The following is a 21,820-nucleotide window of genomic DNA, read 5'->3' on the forward strand; positions in this document are numbered from 1 at the left end:
CAGGGTGTTGCAAAATTGGTATACTAAGCCGAAACCTAGATGTGCAGCATGGTATATCTAAGCCTGAAACTGAAATCAGAATTTGGAAATTCGCGAATTTTTATTTTTATTTTCCATAGTAAAAATTCACGTGACCAACAAAGTTTCAATGGAAAATTTAATTTTTTTTTCGCGAATTTTCATATTCTGATTTCAGTTTCAGGCTTAGATATACCATGCTGCACATGTAGGTTTCGGCTTAGTATACCCTTTTTGCAACACCCTGTATAGAAATAGGTAATAGAAACTACATACAACATCCTTACTAATATTATAAATGCGAGAGTAACTGTGTCTGTCTGTCTGTCTGTTACTCTTTCACGCCAAAACTACAGAACGGATTTGAATGAAATTTAGTATACATACGGTCCAGACCCTGGGAAAGAACATAGGCTACTTTTTATCTCGGAATTCCCACGGGAAAACTTTTTAGGCGAAGCGAAGCGCGCGGGAACAGCTAGTCCTCTATATTTGGTGTAGTCTGCTGTAACAGCACAAGTAATCGAATCGGGCTTGCGGGACCCGACAGAGCGGACTGACGCTGCCGGCGCCGCGACCGGGCCCGGGTTCGACTCCCGGCCGCTACACTGAACCATAGACTAATACATTAGTGTATTAATCTATGACTGAACCATAGACAGAGGTAGATTGTGATATATTATTGTAAATTTGCAGTTGTGACAAACACTAGAAAGAAAGAAAGATACACTAGGGGTGTACAGAGCGGTATGCAATTTCACACTCTGTATAAGATTATTGTCAATTAGAGATGTCAGGATGTCAGGGTGTCAGAATGAATACATAACCGATACGTATAAAGGTCTATAATGTACTAAAGCTTAAACTTATAATAATCGTAAATGTAATAATCGTGTATTTACAAAGATGTCACGACTTCCTTAATTGAGGGCGCGCATGTACGCGCTGTCATCAAATAGTCTCATGTATGAGTGGCTCATACATACTGCCACCCAAGAGAACGAAAGCTACCTAGGTTAACTAATTAACTGAATCAAGGTTAAGTCTAGTCTTAAATATTTACATGTCATCACGTTAGTCAATGTGCAGTAACAATAGTTTAGTGCAAGTTAGTTCCATTCCTAACTATAAATAATTACAAAATCTAATGCAAAATGTCTTAATCAAATGTCACTGTATGGTCTATCATGAATGAGGACGTCGATTTATTTAGATTGTTCAAAGATTGATTTGAGTCACAACACTTCACTGGTGAGGCTACTTGTATATGACAGGGCACTACCTCATTAGCAACACTGCACTTGTACTCACTCACTCCCGGCCTCCGCCGGGTCATCTCGATCGGAGGCTCCTCTCGCGTACGCGGCCGCTTCTTGCATCTTTGCTTTATATTCAGTGGGGATGATATAATATAAGGTTTTATTGTGTCAATGTTCATTTTCATAACACAGCCCTGACCTAGTGCAATGATTCTCATGCATTGTAAGCGTTTCGTCGATACTCCAGCTGGGCATAAAATGCGAACGTAGCATTCCTGGCCGCATGTAAACAACCAAGAGTCGCGTGCGTGTAACTTGACCTATGTGTCTGTGCATATCTTTGTCTCAGACCGACAGTAGGTATTTAATGTTATTAGGTATTTATAATCAGACGCATGTCGCATAGTGACTCATGTGTTTTGAGGCTATAGACAGGGTTTTTAAGGGGCATAGTAATTTGTTGTCATTCTGTTTAATGCAGGTTTCAATGTCATTTTCTGTCATGTTGATAAAAGTAACGGTATTCCGGTACTCAAACTAGGAAGTTTCCCGGTGTCAAAACGACGTACTGAGGTACGTGCATACGGAGCATCGAGTTAAGGCAAGCCTCAATGTGTCAAAAGTGTCGAGAACTCTTCTAATGTCAATACTTGTTTCGGATGACGCTTCATGCTGCGCACGACAGCTTCCCAAATTCCCTGCAGGTGAGATTATTGAGAATGTCTGGAAACTCTCAGGAACCGTGGGAGACTGCACCCTTACACCGGTGGTCTCCGTCGGCGGCCGAGAAAAATAGTATGTCAATTTGTCATTTGCACTGCAATTTGTGCTGTTCCTGCAAGTGGAACCTCTCCTAGGCTCCACAATCTTAATGTAAAAGATATGTCAGTTTGTCAAGTAGAACCTCTCCTAGGCTCCACAATCTTCTTGTAAAAGATATGTCAATTTGTCATTTGCACTGCAATTTGTGCTGTTCCTGCAAGTGGACCCTGTCCTAGGCTCCACAATCTTCTTGTAAAAGATATGTCAGTTTGTCAAGTAGAACCTCTCCTAGGCTCCACAATCTTCTTGTAAAAGATATGTCAATTTGTCATTTGCACTGCAATTTGTGCTGTTACTGCAAGTGGAACCTCTCCTAGGCTCTACAATCTTCTTGTAAAAGATATGTCAATGATATTGAGAATGTCAGACGTGTCAAATGTAGAAATCATTGCATAAACTCCTCATACAATACTTTAGTAGTATAGTAGATGTTTTTAGTGAAATAATCATGCGACTTGTCAGGTGATGTTTCTAATTTAACATGATTATCTTCAAACTCTCTCCAGAGGTTGCTGATAGTGTCAATACGATGTTGCAAATAGGCCTCTGTCTTTCTATACGCAGAGCCTTTTTTTAAATTATCGCGAGTTTGCGTAATTGCTGTCATAATCGCCTTTGAACGACTAAGCAAATTCTCCATAATATGAGGGAATGTAAGAATGGAAAGATCTTACTTGAATTGTGGCAGCTCCTGGCGTTCACTTGCAACCTGGCGAGCGGCTGGTCTGCGGTGTGAACTGCAGCGCGGACCTCTCAGGAACCGATAAAAATGACACTTAACCCGTTTGCCGTACGTTTCGCGGGGTCCAGCTCGATAGCTCGAAGGACCAATGTACAGGGCCCTGAGTGCGAGTTTTTTTACACTCAGGGCCCAGAGCGGTGTGATCCGGCTCGAAGGACCAATGTACAGAGCGGTATGCAATATGTCACACTCTGTATAAGATTATTGTCAATTAGAGATGTCAGGATGTCAGGGTGTCAGAATGAATACATAACCGATACGTATAAAGGTCTATAATGTACTAAAGCTTAAACTTATAATAATCGTAAATGTAATAATCGTGTATTTACAAAGATGTCACGACTTCCTTAATTGAGGGCGCGCATGTACGCGCTGTCATCAAATAGTCTCATGTATGAGTGGCTCATACAAGGGGGGCTATGTAGTAATTGTGATTGTAATGAGAAGATAAGCCAGAACTTTATTGAACTAGGTACCCCAGACAATTTACATAATTATTATATGTACACGTACTTACATACGACAACTTATAACACAACTTTTTTTATACCGTCGTTTGAAATCACTATCACGATATCTAAAAATTAAATTCCTATTGGACTATCTAAAATCTAAGATGTGTCGGTGCAAATTTATTACAAAACCCTATAATCTTGACGCATCAAACTCGTATCTTCATGTAGGAGTCCAGTAATAGCGGCCGGAAATCGAACCTGCCGCCACTCCGCGAGATTATCACTCCATTCCACCACCCACTACTGTGTAATATACGTGTCATTCAATTATACAACAAAATTACTTATACTCATGTGTACCTATGTCGCTGGCATCTGGTTGAATCTCTTTTTTGATTGAATCACTGGCTCGTTCATTGAATGGCGCTATTCTTTATCTCTATCTTCGTTCTTCGTTCCACGTTCAAACGGTTTTTTTCTAAATTGCTCTTATAAATATGTATTCTCTCTCAGCCTTCTGTAGTCCACTGTTGGACATAGGCCTCTCCTAACGATCGCCACCCCAAACGGTCACCCGCCATCTGCATCCAGCGGCTTCCCGCTACCTTCCGCAGATCATCAGACCAACGGGTTGGGGGGCGACCGACACGCCGTTTGCCGACACGGGGTCTCCACTCCAGAACCTTTCTACTCCAGCGGTCGTCGGCTCTGCGGGCTACGTGGCCAGCCCATTGCCACTTCAGCGTGCTAATCCTTTTGGCTATGTCGGTAACTTTAGTTCTCCTGCGGATTTCTTCATTACGAATCCTATCTCGCAGGGACACGCCTAACATAGCCCTTTCCATAGCACGTTGAGCAACTCTGAGCTTGTGGATAAGCCCTTTGGTGAAGCACCACGTCTCGGCTCCGTAAGTCATCACTGGCAACACGCACTGATTGAAAACGTTTGTTTTCAGACACTGAGGTATGTTTTCAGTGAAGATGTGTCGTAATTTCCCGAACGCTGCCCATCCGAGTTGGATTCTACGAGCTACCTCTTTATCGAAGTTGGATTTACCTAATCGGATCACTTGTCCTAGGTAGGGATACTGATCGACAACTTCGATGGTGACACCTCCTACAGTTACGGGCGATGATGAAACATGTTCGTTCGACATGACCTTTGTCTTGTCCATGTTCATTTTCAGCCCAACTTGTTTAGAGGCATCATTGAGGTCTGTGAGCATTTCGCCTAACTCCTCCAGCGTTTCCGCCATAATAACTATGTCATCAGCAAATCGTAGATGAGAGATATATATGTATTACAAATATGTATTACACAAAAATAATTATTAACTACATTATTTTTGTCTAGGTATCTGGAACCTAACCTAAATAAACTTTGAATTACCTTTATAATATTAGATTATTTTACCGTAAGACTGTCCCGTATTCAGGTCACCGAAGCAATCGCAACGACATTACAAATTACGCGGAGGATATGTTTATTTACGTTAGTTTCATTGCCGTTTTAAAGATAAGTAATATTTGAAAAAAAAACAGCTTTATCGGAAATTAAGTGATAAAGCAAATTAAATGAACTTCTTACTATCGCAATGCTATTATTCATTCCACATAATAAATAATTAAGTATCTCTTTAGGATGTTTTCGTCTTGCAGAATAGCAGGCCGCTCCCGAGTTACGTGTCGCTGCAGCATGGTCCTTATATCTATAATCTGCACTCCCAGCCACTGCAATTACACGGGATAATTGTAGCCTACTGTTTGTAGGAGCCACGGCTTCCGAGACGCGAGTAGGAGTTTAGTTTAACTTACATTTATAGTATTCACATAAAAAAAATATACGTTTAGTGGGTGCTGAAACTGCTCGACTGAGCGCGGTTCGTGCGTCATAATACTTCGTAAAATATTTTACGCAAAACATTTTATTTACCTTTATGTATATCATCTAACTAGGTAGGATTATACCTATTAAGTTCTCGATAATTTAAACCATTTATAGCAGCTTACCGTAACAAATAATAAATCAAATAACAAATAACAATAGTCAATAGACAATCGGCATTGTTGATATCCAAACAAACATTTGCGTTCATTCAATTTCTTCAACTCTCTTTCGGCTTTCATCATCATAACCCACAGTAGTAGAAGGAATGTCGACAGAGCAAACTATAGGTGCAACAGCTATTGGCAATTTCTACGCGAAATAACGGAAAATGTTTTATGTCAACCGTGTGGGAGCATTGTTCACCACAAGTTCTATTTAACTAGCCTACAAGCAGCTTGTACTAGGCATATTCGAGAACAGATACAAAAACAGACTAAATTCTAGTTGATAACCGGACGATAAACGCACCCGACAATGGTGACAAATGACCATTTAACTTTAACTCTGCAAGGTAGACTTTGAAACAAGTTTGAAACATGGCTAAGGGAGACAATTCCCGAACGCTCCTAATGGATGCCGTCGTTTTTTAGATTTATTTTGATGCTTATTTTTTAACGACATACGAGCATGTGTATTCTTAGATAGGATAAAAACTATCAGAGTTCGACGCTAGACCATCACGTCACGACGTCTGAAGAACGTGATCGCCGTCGCCGCTACAAAATCTAAATATTCCGATATTAGCGTGGAAAATAATAGTTTTAAGATTAAGTCGTGCGTACACTGTGGGTCATGTCCCCGAAAATAACGGGAAACGTACCTTTAGGTAGATAGGCACACGATTACTAGAAGTCATTCTGAAGCTTTAGTGGTATACTACCTTTAGAGCGCGATTGCGGAAGAGATTTATAACCAGTGCAAGTAGACAAAGCATTGTTTGGTTTTTATAGAGATGAATATGGAAGAAAGTGGTATGAGTAGTATGCCGAAGTGAGTTGTAGATGAATCGTGGCCTAAGATTGATTGAAGTTACAAATCTTTGGAAAGACAGAATTCCCGACTGAATGCCACACAACACTCTGTCCTCGGCCTTTCTTATCCATTCGTGTACATTTAAATAAGAATACTCGTATAAAACTTTATTTCAATAATGATGTAAGAGTTACAGAATCATACTCGTATTAGTGATAAAATATGTCACACTGTATATAGGTATTATTTGTGGTTGTCCAGGGAAAGTATACCATATATTATGATCTTGGTCAAAATATTACAAACAGACAATGTTTTTGTTAACACCGCACAACATTTCACAAACCGGTAACAATATAAAACGCTGATAAAATGATCTTGATTAAGTAAATGTTTTCATTTCACTTGTAGGTAGTATGTAGATGTATATAGTATGATTTTTTATGACTATACTGGTGAACCACGCCTTGCATAACTAGCAATAGGTATACTTCACTGAAAGCTTAATGGAAAAAGCATTTAGTTGACCATAAAGAAAATTTCTTGGACAGCTGTGAAGTAACCAACGTAATTAAATTATACGCTATAATTATAATTAATTATAATTGCAAGAAGACTGGACGCTAAGTCACTAGACGAGGCAACAATTTTAATATTTCAGGGAAGTCTCGAAGCTCTACAGTTGAATTTTAATACGGGTTACTCGAAGAAATTAAAATTTACTACATCTATTGAGGCATATTTTAAACATAAATATTACTATTAGTACCTACTTAAATATTTTAAAAGTAATAATCACTTTATATATAGTATTTAGGATGTATATAGGATGGCGCGGGTGAAATCTGTCAGCTAGGAAAAAATTGCTTGATTATACTTTGTAAAATAAAGCACTTTTCATTGATAGATACCTATGCCTGGTATATAAGGTTCATTTTCCATTGAAAACAAACAAATGACAAGTAGACTACATGGATTTAAATAAAGAAAATAAAGAATGATCCCTTTGACAGCTGTCAGCTGGCAGTTATGTTTTAACTGACGGATGTTACCCGCACCATCCTATATCGAGCAAAGTATAATAAACTTTATTCATCATCATCATCATTATCAGCCCGTATCTGCCCACTGCTGGGTATAAGCCTCTTCCCTATCACGCCATCTCTTCCGGTCCTGTGCGAGTCTAGTCCAGTGTCTACCGGCCACCTTAACAATGTCATCAGACCATCGGCCCGGCGGTCTGCCTATTCCTCGTTTGCCAGTTCTTGGCCACCACTCTGTGACTGCCCCAGTCCACCTTTATTATTCTTTTTTAACTTTGATTCTTGCTGTCACTCCTTCAAGGCTAGTACTTTGCGCTATAGTGATGAAAACTCAATAGTTTCATGAGTAAGGAACTGGCGCGGCTGCAACACGATCGTAAAAAGTGTCTCCCGTTATCACAACCGCACAGTGCAGTACAGCGCAGTGACGACGGGCCTACTCAAAAGTTTATTTTATGGTATCGTATACATATACATTTCTCAACGAATGCTAACAATTTGCGAACTAGACTTATCGTATCGACAACAATAACTAAAGATAAGTATATATAGACTAGGGTTTATTTAATATCAGCGTGTTGAAAGGACTCAGTCTGGACGCATATAAAGTACCTATATACAATGGGGTCAGATCAGACAATGACATAACTTGTATGGATTTGACTGATGTTTGACAGGCGAGCGACGCTGCTTATGGATTGTTAATTGCTAATGTATCGGTGGGTGGTTCTGGAGCTGGTCTCTGTATGTACTACAGCTACCTAGAGTGCCTAGGTCACAAGTCATACCACTGACTCGTCAAGTCATACATCTTCTGTGTCAAAAGCTCTGCACTTCTAGTTACAAGCCGTCAAACAGTTTTTGTTTGTGTGTGAGTCGTCATATTTGTCGTAGTAATGTTACTTGGCGCTACATAGTTGTAATGAAATTACTCGAAATCGTATAAAGCAAGCAACCAAACGGTCGATGGTAGTGTATTGTATAACTTTTTTACAAAACATACATAAGGGCTTAACACCTACCTTGTACAAATAGTTGAAAAACCGAAAAACCAGTGACTCAGGGGGTCATTAAAACAACTTTCGTTTAATGACTTTTTGAAAATCTCAAATATATATTTTGCTTCTCCGTAGAAATTTTTAGATTATTTTACCACTTCCAAAAGTTGCAGAACAAAAGATTTTTATCGAGGTGAGCTGAGTCATCTCCTTTTCGCGTACTTGTACAGCATCCTGTATTAGAAGTAATATCTGTTACTAACAAGCACTTATCATATTTACAAGTCATTATTGAAATTTTCTACAAACTGTCTTCGAAGTAAACTAAATCCCCAAGTGTTTGCAATAGCGTTGATATTTGCATATCTAAGCAGATAATATATAGCCTGAAGGACTTGGTTGATTGTTGGTCGAAGATGGTTGTAAATAGGCCAGCCCGGTATAGATGGAAGATTTCACTACTTTCTTTACATCGTTTTAGGCAATTTAGGTTACAGAAAACTCGTTTTTCTTATAAATTTACTTGTTAGTTTGTAGTGCAGGTATTTTGGCTTTGTTCGAATAGCGAGCAAAAGCGAAAGGTATACGCAGTGCATAGATTTCAGGCGATTTTCACTCTTCGATCGATTAACTTTTCACTACATATTATGACGTTTAAATGCCTAGTTTCACCATAGTTTGTTAGATCATTAACACCCCTGTTAAATTGTAATGTCATCAATTATACGTCATCTCCATATTAAATTCTTGACAGATATGTCAAAAGTCAACAACTAATGCCTTGTTATGATGTAACAGAGTATGGTGAAACTGGGGCTCATATGCACACTGTATGACGTATTTACTTGTCTTGTTGCAGTGAACTGACGCTCGGCGACGGCATGGCGAGCTGCGGCGGCTGGAGCGAGGAGCCCGTGCCCAAAGTACGTATTCTCAACCTTATTCACCTTAACATAAGGACATTGCACACCCATCAGGGGAAGAAATAGATGCGGTGTTACCGAGTTATCGCCAGTTTTAAGTTAGTTTGTCGGCAAGCGGCATCTAAATCTAATCAAATCAAATCAAATCAAATATTTTATTGCCATCAAGTGTACATTAATGATCTTAAAATAATATAGTACTTACAACTTGATACCCATAGTGGGCACTGCAAATTCCCTTAAAGCTAGTAGGAACCAATTTCACAATAATACTAGGTTCTTATTCATAACTCTTAGATCAATAATATTAAGCTTATAATTAACTAACCTAACAGTAACAAAGTATTTATTTAGATCAGAACATCATATTTCTGAGCAATTTTTAGGTTCATAAATTCTTTAATGGAATAATAGCATTTATCCAATAAATAATGTTTGAGACTTTTGCAAAAGACTTTTATATTCGTTTCTGATGTTATATTTGTAGGTAGATTATTAAATATTTTTACTGCCATGTAATGTGGACTTTCATTTAACATCTTTATTCTAGATGGTGGAAGGTAAAGTTTATTTTTATTTCTGGTGTTTATGCTGTGTGTGTCTTTAGTTTGGAGAAATTTTTCTTTGTTCTTAAATACAAAAATACTAATATCATATATATATAGACAAGGAAGTGTAAGAATTTTCATTTTTATGAAGTATGGTTTGCAGCTTTCCTGGTTTTTTATGTGTGCTAGTATTCGGATAATTTTTTTCTGCATGATAAAAACTTGGTCTGCGTCTACGCTGTTTCCCCAAAGCATGATTCCATATCTAAGGCAGGAGTATGCGTACGCATAGTACGCCGACAGTGCCGTAGGGGTGTCTGTTGTACGTTCTATTACATAAAAAGCATAAAGAAACTGTGATAATTTAGATTTTACTTTTTCGATGTGGTTTTTCCAGTTTAGGTGAGTGTCAATATTTATTCCGAGTAAGCAAAATGTATTTGTTTCTTCTATGTTACTATTTTTTATTTGGAGTTTAATATCTAATGGGTGTTTCTGGTGTGATCGAAATTGGATAATTTTAGTTTTATTATAATTTACGTTTAAATTGTGGTCCTCTAACCAATGCTCCACTGTCTCGAAACAAGCTTTTAATTTGTTTTCGTGATGATCATTTTCATCACATTCAATAAGGATAGATACATCATCGGTGAATAGGACAGATGTTGCTGACTGACTATTTAAACATTTGGGAAGATCGTTGATGTAAATGAGGAACAATACGCAACCAAGTACGCTGCCTTGTGGAATGGAACCTGTAAGCTGTATCTCCTGAGATTTTATTACTTTAATTTCGTTTGTAGTTTTGTTGAAATGTTCTATTTGTACAATTTGTTTCCTGTTTTCTAAATATGATTGAAAACATTTATATGTTGGGCCGCGAATACCTGAGTCATAGAGTTTTTCCAGAAGGATTTTGTATGAAACTCTATCGTATGCTTTTGTCATGTCCAGTAGTATTCCAAGAGCATATTTTTTATCGTTTATGTATGTTAGTGCTTTTTGTATATATTTATAAACTGCAAGTGTGGTAGATCTACATTGTCTGAAGCCATTTTGGCAATCATCTAAGATTTGGTATTTTTCTATAAATTGATAGAGTCTATTTGACATGGCTTTTTCATTAACTTTTGAAAAGGTAGGTAACATAGAGCTATGGGTCTGTAATGGTTAAGTATAGTTTGGTCTTCTTTTTTGTGTACGGGTTTTACTAGTGATATTTTCAATAAATCAGGAAATTCGCCTGATTCGAAGCTTTGATTTATTAGAACAAATAGTGGATATATAAGTTGTTTTGCGCATTTTTTTAGAAGTACTGGAGGAATATCGTCTAGGCCATAGCTGTGTTTATTTTTAAGATCTTTTATAATTTTATATATTTCGTCCATAGTTACCGGTTGAAGAAACATAGTTTGAGTAGTAGGCTCTACTACTGGCCGGCCGCGAGCCTCGGGTTCGCCGTCATTAGGTTTACCAATAGTTGCGAAGAATTCATTAAAGGTATTTGCAATTGTTTCGGGACATTCGTTTAATTGGTTGTGTATTCTAATTTTCAAATTTTTTATATCCTTCCTAGTTTTTCTTTTGCTTTTTTCATTTATTATCTTCCACATCGTTTTAGTTTTGTTATCGGATTTATTCATTTGTTTTATATATTCTAGTCGTTTCGATTTTTTTACTGTTTTCTTTAATATTTTGGAATAAGAGTTGTAATATTTCCTAATAATGGGATTATTAGTTTCATTTAAAATAATTTTTAGTGCTCTTTTGTGTGCACATGATTTTTTATTCCAGTAGTTAACCAGGTTTTTTGTTTTTTTGTTTTTATTTTAACCCTTTGTATAGGTATGGTAATATTTAGTATTTCTTGTATTGTATTGTTGAAAGAGTTGTAGTTTTCGTTTGTAGATTTAGATGTATTAATAACTTCGTCCCATTGAAGTTCTTTTAATTTATTTTCAAAACATGAAATATTTTTATGTGAAAAAAGTCTTCTGTAAATTATTTTTGGTTTATTTATAAAGTGTGGAAGTTGGTCTTTACATATTTTAATATTTGTTGCCTTATGGTCTGAAAAACCATAGTCGATTACTCCAGATATGTTTTCCTCATAGTTGGTGAATATTAGGTCTATACACGTTGATGTTGTGCTTGTAACTCGAGTTGGTTGTGTAATTAGTTGTTTAAGGTTGAAGCTTTTCATGAAATTTAGTAAGTCTCTTGATTGTTTGTTTTTTTCTAAAACATCTATGTTAAAGTCGCCTCCAATAATTATGTTTTTGTATTTGTCTTTACGTATGATCGTATTCAATAATTTAGTTAATTGTTCATAAAATACATTAATATGACGGTCTGCTCTATATAAACTTACTAAAATTAAATTCAGTTCTGGTATCTCTATTGCACTAATTTCTATAATAAACTCTACTGACATTTTAACAAGATCATTTCTCTGTATAAATTCTAAATTATCTTTAACAATTACGCATACTCCTCCTCCTTCGCGTTCTTTTCGGCAAAAACTTGATGCTACAGTGTATCCTGATAGTTGGAGTGTGTTTATGTACTCTTGATTATACCAGAGTTCTGATAGAGAAACAATATGATATGGTGAGTCTAATAAGAAAGCATCTAGAATATCTAATTTGTTACCTATACTCTGCATATTTTGGAATAATACATTTATGCCCTTATCGAAATAACTTATTTTTTTGTTGAGCGTCTTCATATGTTTCAGGTTCTATATTAGTCAATTTAGGAAGATCTGGTGTACTTTCATCTTCTTTTGTCTCTTTGTCTGTTATATCATTTTCCATTTCTATTTCCTTTCCGTTTACGTACAATTTGTTGTTTTTTATGTATGCATGTTGCCCATTTCTTCGTGCTTCTTTCAGTTTCCTGGATATTCTATTCCTTTCCTGAAGTTCATTTCCATCTACGAACGCTCCTACTGCTAACCCGGTATTTTTGAACCAGCCTTTATTGTTAAGGATGTATTTTGTCATTCTTTTACTGATCAGTTCAATTTCGACTGGTTTTTTATTTCCGCGATTTCCGATGCGTCTTAAATCCTCTATAAACGGGTTTATGTTTATTTTCATTATATCGTAAAAGACATTTGAGATACGATCAAGGAGTTCATCATCAGTTTCATAATTATTGTGTTGGTGTAATCCGTATAGAACAATTTTATTCGGTTTGTTGACATTGTGCAATTGTTGTTCTATGTTCTTAATTTTTTGGTTCAATTTATTTATATCTTCTTTTAAATCTTTCTGTTCAATCACAACAGCGTTTACCTCTTCTTTCAATGCTTCTATGGGTTTATTCATTTCTCCGAAAATGGTTTCCTTAAGGTCTTGGACTATAGATAGCTTCATCTTTTCTAGTTTAGTGTCTAGAAGTCTTCCAAATCTCTCTAGTATGTCATCATCCATCATAGTAGATGTATATTGGGTATCACCTAGTATATCATCAATTTCTAAGCTGCTATTGCTTTTGTTTTGTGGTTCATTTTTATTTGACTTTTTCCTTTCAGTTATATTAGTATGTTTGCCAATATCAGTTAATTTACTTGTACTTGCTTCATTTGTCATTATACCTGTTCTTCCAGCTCGCACAGGTGTATTCGTATTGTCTCCTCTAGGTTTCTTTGTTATACAGAGTTGGCATTTCCAGTTTGACTTATGTTCTTTGGTCATGGTATTATAGAATCGCTTTTCGGAAACATTTGCGCATATTAAATCGAACCAGTCATTACACTCTGTGCATTTCAGACGTTCTTTACTGTCAATGTTAGTGAGGCATTCGGCGCATTTTACATTTGGCAATTTTGAAGCCATTTTTATTTTATTTTCGACACTGGCAGAATTTGTCTACTTAATTTGTGATACTGGCAGAATTACTCTACTCACTATACATTGGCAGAATCAGTCGCGATAGGTGCGACACAGTGGCGATAATGCGAAACTTTATTGTTTACAAATGGATGTTTGAATTTTAACGCAATTTTTGTAATGTATTTCTATTATATGGCACTTTAATCAATGATCACTATATTTTCCACTGTTTTTTAAGGTTTGATAAATCACTGGAATCACTTTTTATAGGTTTTAGAAATGTATTTTTAGTTGTTTAATGTTTTTTGTTGCACTCAATGATTTCAAAAGGAAGGATAGGCCCTTCAGAACATTTTACTCAAACCTTCTTCATACAAGCAAAATAACTGTTATCTGTCATAATTTGTTTGAACTATGTCAGTGCCTAGCAACTATCTTGACGACGTAACCTTGTACGTGCGTTAATAATTTACCATCCCGGACATTGTTTTATTATTTGCAGGCGCCATATCAATAATTTAAGACAAATCCAACTACTAAAATTAAAACTGTTTTGGGCTGTAGACCTGTAGAGCGTCCCGTACAAATGGACTAAAGATCACGCTCCAAATCGTAAGTGTGTGCAACAAGAAAATGTTCTCGGAGGAAAGTCAACAAAAAATGACGTCCGCACAAGGTTACAGCGCGCGGCCATTGTAGACTTTGGTAGTAAAATAATTATCACTTTATAATGTGTTTATTACTTAATTTAATGGTAATTACCGATGATACGATATTCGATGTTTCTTTTTGACCTACGTATGATGGTTTTTGCAGCCTTTCACAACACAACTCCATATTTATCACAAGATTCACAAGACCATCTCTCGGCCACAGACAACTGTCGACTGAGGAGCGTTGGCCCTAAAATTACGATTTTAGGGCCAACGCGCGGGTGCCATTTTTTTGAGTGGGAGGCCCTGTCCTTACGCTAGTAATATATATGTCAATGGTTGCACTGGGGTTTTTGCCGGTTTTATTAGAAATTACTCATAATATGGCAACAATAACAATTTCACTGGTGAGTTAGACGTCGCGGAACTGTTGTTCAATATTTCCACTCACTATTATTCCTTTTTACAGTTTTAATAAATTATTTTCTTAAGAGGTTTAAAATGACATGTTTACTTGGAAAGCGCCACCTGGCGAAAAACAGGATGCCCAGTAAATAGTGGACCAACTGAAACTTTTTTCGTGAATTTCCAAAAGTCATAGAACAAAAGTGGTTCAGAGTGACCCGTTTCCCTTAGTCCACTATTTACGGGGCACCATGTATAAGTCATAAATTTCGGTAGGACCACTGGTTTGTTTTTTTTTTTGTTATTCGTGGTGAAATTGTTATTTGGTATTATCAACAATTCTAAGATAAGAAACAATAAAAATTTCATAACTACCACCTTATTATTATAATTTAAAGATACATATGAAGTTGCGTAACATGCCTAGGCACAGCTGCGGAGAATTCTAATAATAGGTTCAGCTGGCATTTAGTACATCTATCACCTGGATAGGCTGGAACACATTTGTAGTGCAAGCACCATTTTAATACTTATACTTATGTCTTAGTCAGGGTGTCAGTCTTTCGTAGTATTCGCATCCGAAAGTAGGTGATAGAGCTCTTCATTCTGAACAACTTTTTATAAATAATGATGCAGTTAAAATGACGTTAGGCGGTTAGGATATACCTAAGTATAGAAAAAAAACGACTCTGCATTCTATGCTCAGTACTTCTAGTACGGCTTTGAAGTACAGGCCGCCAAAGCACACATTGCGTAAGGTATGTGTCAGCTGCCGTAACCTTTAGTAAGTATATTTTATGTGTGAGTTAAGTAGTCACAGTGACGTCATGACCTGGCTACTGTAACATCGCACGCGAGGGGTTAACACACTTCACATCTACGTCTGTCTTAAAAACACGGCTAAAATGGGCTATTCAGTTTCTTAAAAAAACGCAATACCTAACTGGTCAACGCTATTGTGTGCCCCACTCAACAGACCAAAATAATCCTTAAAATTATTCATTACAATATCAGCCAAACAACTGAGCTGTTTTCGGCTAGTAATACTCTCATTTAAATTACAATGATCTTACACTAAACAAGTACCTACCTAAGTTATAATATGTGCATAAAATAGCAACTTATGTAGGCAATCACATTTTACATACATAGAATACGAAATCGCTAATTTTCATCTCATCCGCGATCATCGCAATTACGTAAAAAATACTTAAATAATTAGTGAGCGGACAAAGATCAACTCTTTCAGAAATAATTTAATATTCAGAATTATTCAGCTATATATAACAGAGGCGTCACCACTTATAGTACGATTTTACTTAGTCGAGCTGTAACAGACTGCGGAATTGGGAGCGTGAGACGAATCGGTAATAATTTCATATTGAAACGTAATTATAACCATATCGTGTATTTGGAGCAATCAATAGTACATACTTAGTGAAAAACGTGGGTGCAGTATACCTAAATACCAGTTAATAGGTTATAGGTATGTAGGTAGTAAGAATAAATTTATGTAGCTACTAAGTACATTTATTTAATATGCAGGGTGTATAATATGTACACTGTACACTTCACCACATGGTCAAGTAGAACAATTTACCCCCTAAAACACCATCAGAATGAACTTCGTGTTTTATCTTTTGGAAGACTTACTGAATTTGAACTTATTTAATTTATTATTAATTTAATTATTCAACCTAATTTACATTCGCGAGCAATTGAAAAGTTCCAGTGACAAAGCACCAAATTACTCCTTACGAAAAGGCTAGCTAAATGACGCCGTCTGCAATTTTAATAAACAGATCATCAGATTACCCACCACATAAAAAGGTAAATATTGTGTCCAAGTTTCAAATAAAATGTTTTAAAAATTGGGGCTATTTTGTATTTAGCCTTGTAGATGATTTTTCGCCACAACGTCCTTCGCGTACAGTTACAGCAAACTAAGACCCAGACCCATAATATTCACATCAAACTCAGAAAGTAACTGTGTCTGTCTGTCTGTCTGTCTGTTACTCTTTCACACAAAAACTACTGAACGGATTTGTATGAAATTTGGTATACATTTGAGAAAGAACATAGGCTACTTTTTATCCCGGTATTCCCACGGGAAAACTTTTTAAGGCGAAGCGAAGCTCGCGGGAACAGCTAGTAAAAGATAAACTTTTGCTTCCGCAATAACGACTCCAATGCAATAAACGGTAAAACCAAACTTTCGCCCACCTCCCGTGTAATTACTGATATACACCATCGGCATTTGAAATCAGATCATTAATTTAATTAAATCCAAACCGCAAACTGCTATAATACAATGGGATAACGAATTAGTAGCTAACCACAATTATCTTCGGTATCTTTTAATGTGAGAACCCTGATATGTTTTCAATGAGCCATAAAAGAAAAAGTTTATGGAAAAGGTTTTGTACTTGCGTTTTGTTTATGGTTTCATCATGTCGGTACAGTGAGTGGTTGTTTGGTTCTGGTGAAGCAACACTGGTCATGGCAGATGTTGGATGGGTTGCCGTCCGCTCATCTGCACCATCATGTGAACGAATGTGTCCAACAACAGAACTTCAGCTAAAAACTATGTATACTTACGTACATTTAGGAATTAATTAGTATCAAGTTCAAACCAAAATCAACAAAAATACTCTAGGTATCCATAAAACTTAAAAAAACTAGCTTTCAACATCACTAACATTTCTTGAAAAACATAAAAATTTTAACGACGAGATTCTTATAAAGAGCTTCTATTCTGCAAGGTACTGTAACGTAATTTCAAAGATTCCAAACCGATAATCTTTCTGCCAGTATTGATGCGACCTGACGATGTGATTAACACCTTCTACATTGTAATTAGTTGTTTGACTAGTTAATTACACGAGGGTTACTCTACCTCTTTGGTAAACAATAAACGAACAAGGGAGCACTTTCCAAGTGAGCTTTTATTTTGAATTATTCTGGTTAGAAGATTTGTGACTCTATTCATTGGTACAATGGTTGTTATATATCTCGGTTTGACAAGTACATAGTATTTGATAATAGATCTACCTTGACAAAAAAATTAACGAACGAGAGCTATCATGCAATCTGTACGATGCAACTCCGAAACTTGGATTTCTGTAATCTGGAGAGACCCCCCAGCTGCTATACCTACTGCAAAAAGTCCATGACATTGTTAAGGAGGGTCTGCCAATCTGATATCGATTAAAACGTCGTTAGATCGCCAACTGTTTATAATCTGCTATCGTGTATTAAGTAAACTTAGTTTTTTTAGTTAATTTATATTGCTTTATTAAATTATAATGAAATCAACACATGAGTTAGGTACTTCATGGAATCATTTTATTCGTTGCTAAAATACCTGTCGTTAATATGGTACAGTGGGCTGCAAAGAAACCTGGACCTCCTAGCATCTTATTTAAGTCAGCCAGCGTACATAACGATTTTTGTAGTTGGTACTTAAATACATAATGTAATAAATAAGACTGAATAAGTATGGCCTTTTTGTACCTTCTTAAGTAAGCAGCCTTATCTCTCATGAAATCTATGTCACAAGCTCGTAAGGAAGATTCATTATATCACATGAGGCACATCACTACGTAAGTAAATTATGTCACAATCTCATCATAATTGGTGCCCTTATGGATATGAATTAGCTAGACAATAGGAGACTTCTTGTTATAATTATTATAATCATAATTCATAGCCACTTCATTGTTTGATCATTATTTTCGAGCACTCAGCAAATTGTCTAGTGGAATAAAGGAGTTTATTATGATAACCATCTCCTTTCTCTAACGGATGGACGGACCAGACCGAAACAAAATATAAATTTTATTGGAAAGAAACAAAATAAAAGTCAAAGGTGGAACTTATAAGGTAAGCGTTCACTTATCGGTATCGTAAGTATCGGACCAAACGGATATTCGTAAACGTATGGAGAAGCGGCGTCGGCTATGCTGATGAAGTAGACGCACTTGTGTGAATTTCTATGCAAGGAATACTGAATGCGATGCGTCCGTTGTGTACGATGCTGAATGATGGACGCTTACCTGAAAGAGGCAAAAAATATGGTGACATGATTTTAACATAACATAAATTACATAAGCATTTATATTCCATGTATATAATTAATAGATATACTTTTACAGTCTATTTGTATGGCGATTAGCCAGTGAACCTCCACTTGTTTGTGTTTTAATTTCTAAATTAAATTATAATTATGTCACTGAAACCAAAACGAATCTAGGATTGAATTATATTTATAATATACATAATGCATCATAACGGTACCTAATGTACTTTAAATAATTATAACAGGCGTTTAAATGAACTGATAATAATCTGAGAACGAAAGGTCATACACACAATAGTTTTTTTTTTACAATAATTGATGCCTAAATAACTAAGATTGTTATTTTTATTATTTTGACCTCATAGTCGTGAATGTACTGTTTTAATTTAACCTCGACTGGGTTAAATTCTGACGTCACACGATACAGATTGTTATAAAATCCTTAAGAAATCTATGTAAAAGTATTCCAGGGTATTGCAAAAAGAAGCCGAAAGGGGGTGACTCTGGGCGTAATTTTGATTAAGCATTTTGATCTTCGAGAAAAAATACAGGTAGTAACTTGGTTGGTTACATTACTTTTTATTATTGTTTTTTTTTACAAATTTTTAAATTATGTAGAGCAAAAGTGGTTGAGACTGACCCTATGACCATCCTCCACCTGAGACCACCCTCTTTCGGCTTACTACCACTTTTGATTTTCAAGAACAGGTATTATTTTATACCTGATCTAAGACATAGATGTTGTGTCTAAACTATAAGATACTAAATTACCTCCCAATTACTCATCTTCTTAGTAAATTCCCAGGTTATTTTAACTATGCAAGACAATCTATGATAAATCTGCACTTTTAATTCACACGTGGGACATTTAAATAACCTATTGAATTTATTTTCAGATGGGTTATAGATAGGTAGTGATTGGTAATTGGTATAGGTAGTCTATTCTAGACCTATAGATTTTACCACATTTATAATTCAAGGATGATAAAATCGACAAGTGACTGTCACACAAGTTCTTACAACATTTATGTGAGACTTATGTGAGATAATTTCTTTAAGAAATTAATATTCTTTTCAGGAAATCAAACACTAGTTTTTCTTTACCTGTGTTTGGTTCTGCCGCTCATCATTTACATAAATCGTTGCTTAAACCATCTATTGTTTTGTCAAGTAACTAAGCATTCTCTCGTGGTAAATTTACCTTTTACAACGTCTCGTTAATTATTCATTTTACATCATACGTAATAATTTAATAACGTTTAAATTCTGTTCTGAATGGCTTGACGGTTTGCTTTGACTAAAATTTTCATTGTAAGATGGTATCTCGCGATAATAAAGTTAAACAATTAGTTGTATAATAATTCTTGGGCTTTGTCTCGGTGGTAACATGATTCATATCAGCAGTTTTGCTTTCGTTTTTGGCTAATCTTTCTGTAACGTGAATTAATCTTTAGTTTTATAGAACACCAGGAATACCACTTTCAATACCATCATTGATTTCATCGATCGCAGTAATCTATTCGGGTCCCTCTCACCTCTCACTCCAATCCATTCCGTGCGTAGAAACAGAAACACACTATTGAAACGCCATGCATCCCGATGAGTCATGATAATCCCACCAATCACAACATGTCATTCCTTCCTACCTACCAAGTTGTGAGAATTAGGGTCTGTTCCACAATGTCTGGTTAGTGGCTACCTGACGGATAAAATACATGCTGTCACTTTCTGTTATTATTTTTTAGACAGTGACAGCATGTATTTTATCCGACAGGTAGCGACTAACCAGACATTGTGGAACAGGGGCTTAACCTAATTAAAATAGAAATTCGGGCAACTTTTGTGCTTAATTATCATTCGTATACTAGTGTTTATAACAATATGTCAATCTATATCAACCTATAATCATCCATTGCTGGACAAACTGGTCATAGCCCCCCAAAGAGCGCCACAACACTCTGCCCTCGGCCTTCTTTATTCATCCATTACTGGCTATTGAATACTAGCCTAAACTTTCCAGTTTCTGCTCTTTATCAATAACCGTCTTCCATCCTAAATCACACTTTATCAAACAACCTCCTTTATCCCCAGGACAAGCAGCGCCCTCCAATCTACAACCCGGAGGACTACGCGACGTCTCTCCGCAAGTGGGGCAAGAAGTCGGGCGCGGCCGGCCTGTACGATGCGGAGCCGCAGGACAAGGCAAGGACCCTGCCCACTCCCGGGAGCAAGGACTACAGGTATGATGGTGACGATATATTAAATCTAGATATGCAGGCCTTCTCACGATGTTTTCCTTCATCGTGAGAACGATGGTTTACATTGTACTTAAATTCCAAAGAACTCATTGGTACATGTCAGCGCCGGGATTCGAACCTGCATCTCTTGCGTGAGAAGAGGGCGCTTACCCGACTGAGCTACCACCGCTCCAATGGTAATATTGATGGTCCGTAGGCCAGACCGCGCCGGTCCGAATCGAAGGACGAGAAAACGGTGAGGATGTGGCCTGCGGTTTGGTTGGCGGGCTGGCTGGCTTGTCATCAAGGAAAATAAACTTTCTTTACCAGACATAGGGGAACGTCAACCACATGCATCCACACCTACATGCGTGCGATCCGATGTCTACACAGGTCGTGTGACCTCATTTGTATGTATTTATTTTCGGGGTTTTCTTAGGGTAAGAAGGACCGCACCTGGATGCAAGGCCCACACACTATCTCCTATTGAATACTTATTTACCCCCTAATTTTCCCCTCCATGGTTGCAGGAACCCGTGCCTGGAGATGGGCGAGGAGATGAGCCTGCGGCAGTTCGGCTCCCCCAGCGAGCTGCTCACCAAGCTGCGGGCTGACCTGCGCCTCTCCTTCCCCAGGTATTATACCTTGCTAATTTACTTTATTTATGGCCCAAAAAAAATACATCACACTAACATAAATTAAAACGGTGCAAAAGGCGGCCTTACTTATTGCTTATAGCAGTCTCAATCAGACAATCTTACGATGGAATCTTCTTTAATCAGACATGGCTACTCCAATATACGCCCTCAGTTTAAAAGGTTTTACTAAGGCCAAAACTATACTAAGTACACATAGAAATAAGTTACTAGGGAAAAAAAACCTTCAAGTTACGGCCCTTCGGTTCTATCTGGCTGTTCTATCCACACTGAAGTCATATTCA

The 21,820-nt window shown here is 36.8% G+C and overlaps 1 protein-coding gene and 1 long non-coding RNA gene across 5 annotated transcripts in view; one reads left to right on the forward strand and one right to left on the reverse strand.

The window, feature by feature from the left end:
- Window positions 1-21,820, forward strand: part of LOC105393518 — a 96,038-nt gene that overhangs the window by 66,301 nt on the left and 7,917 nt on the right. For all 4 annotated transcript variants that reach the window (XM_038108858.2, XM_038108860.2, XM_038108859.2 and 1 more), the window contains 3 exons: window positions 9,057-9,120; window positions 20,735-20,883; window positions 21,411-21,515. In XM_038108858.2, coding sequence (XP_037964786.2) covers window positions 9,057-9,120; window positions 20,735-20,883; window positions 21,411-21,515 — 318 coding nt within the window. The remainder of the gene's footprint in view (window positions 1-9,056; window positions 9,121-20,734; window positions 20,884-21,410; window positions 21,516-21,820) is intronic.
- LOC125489757 lies at window positions 849-2,612 on the reverse strand. Its single transcript, XR_007267220.1, has 2 exons — window positions 2,182-2,612; window positions 849-2,125 (listed from the first exon to the last, which is right to left on the reverse strand). It is a non-coding gene; the product is annotated as an uncharacterized LOC125489757 (long non-coding RNA).

This window comes from Plutella xylostella, chromosome 17, assembly GCF_932276165.1.
Source record: "Plutella xylostella chromosome 17, ilPluXylo3.1, whole genome shotgun sequence".
Taxonomy (NCBI): domain Eukaryota; kingdom Metazoa; phylum Arthropoda; class Insecta; order Lepidoptera; family Plutellidae; genus Plutella; species Plutella xylostella.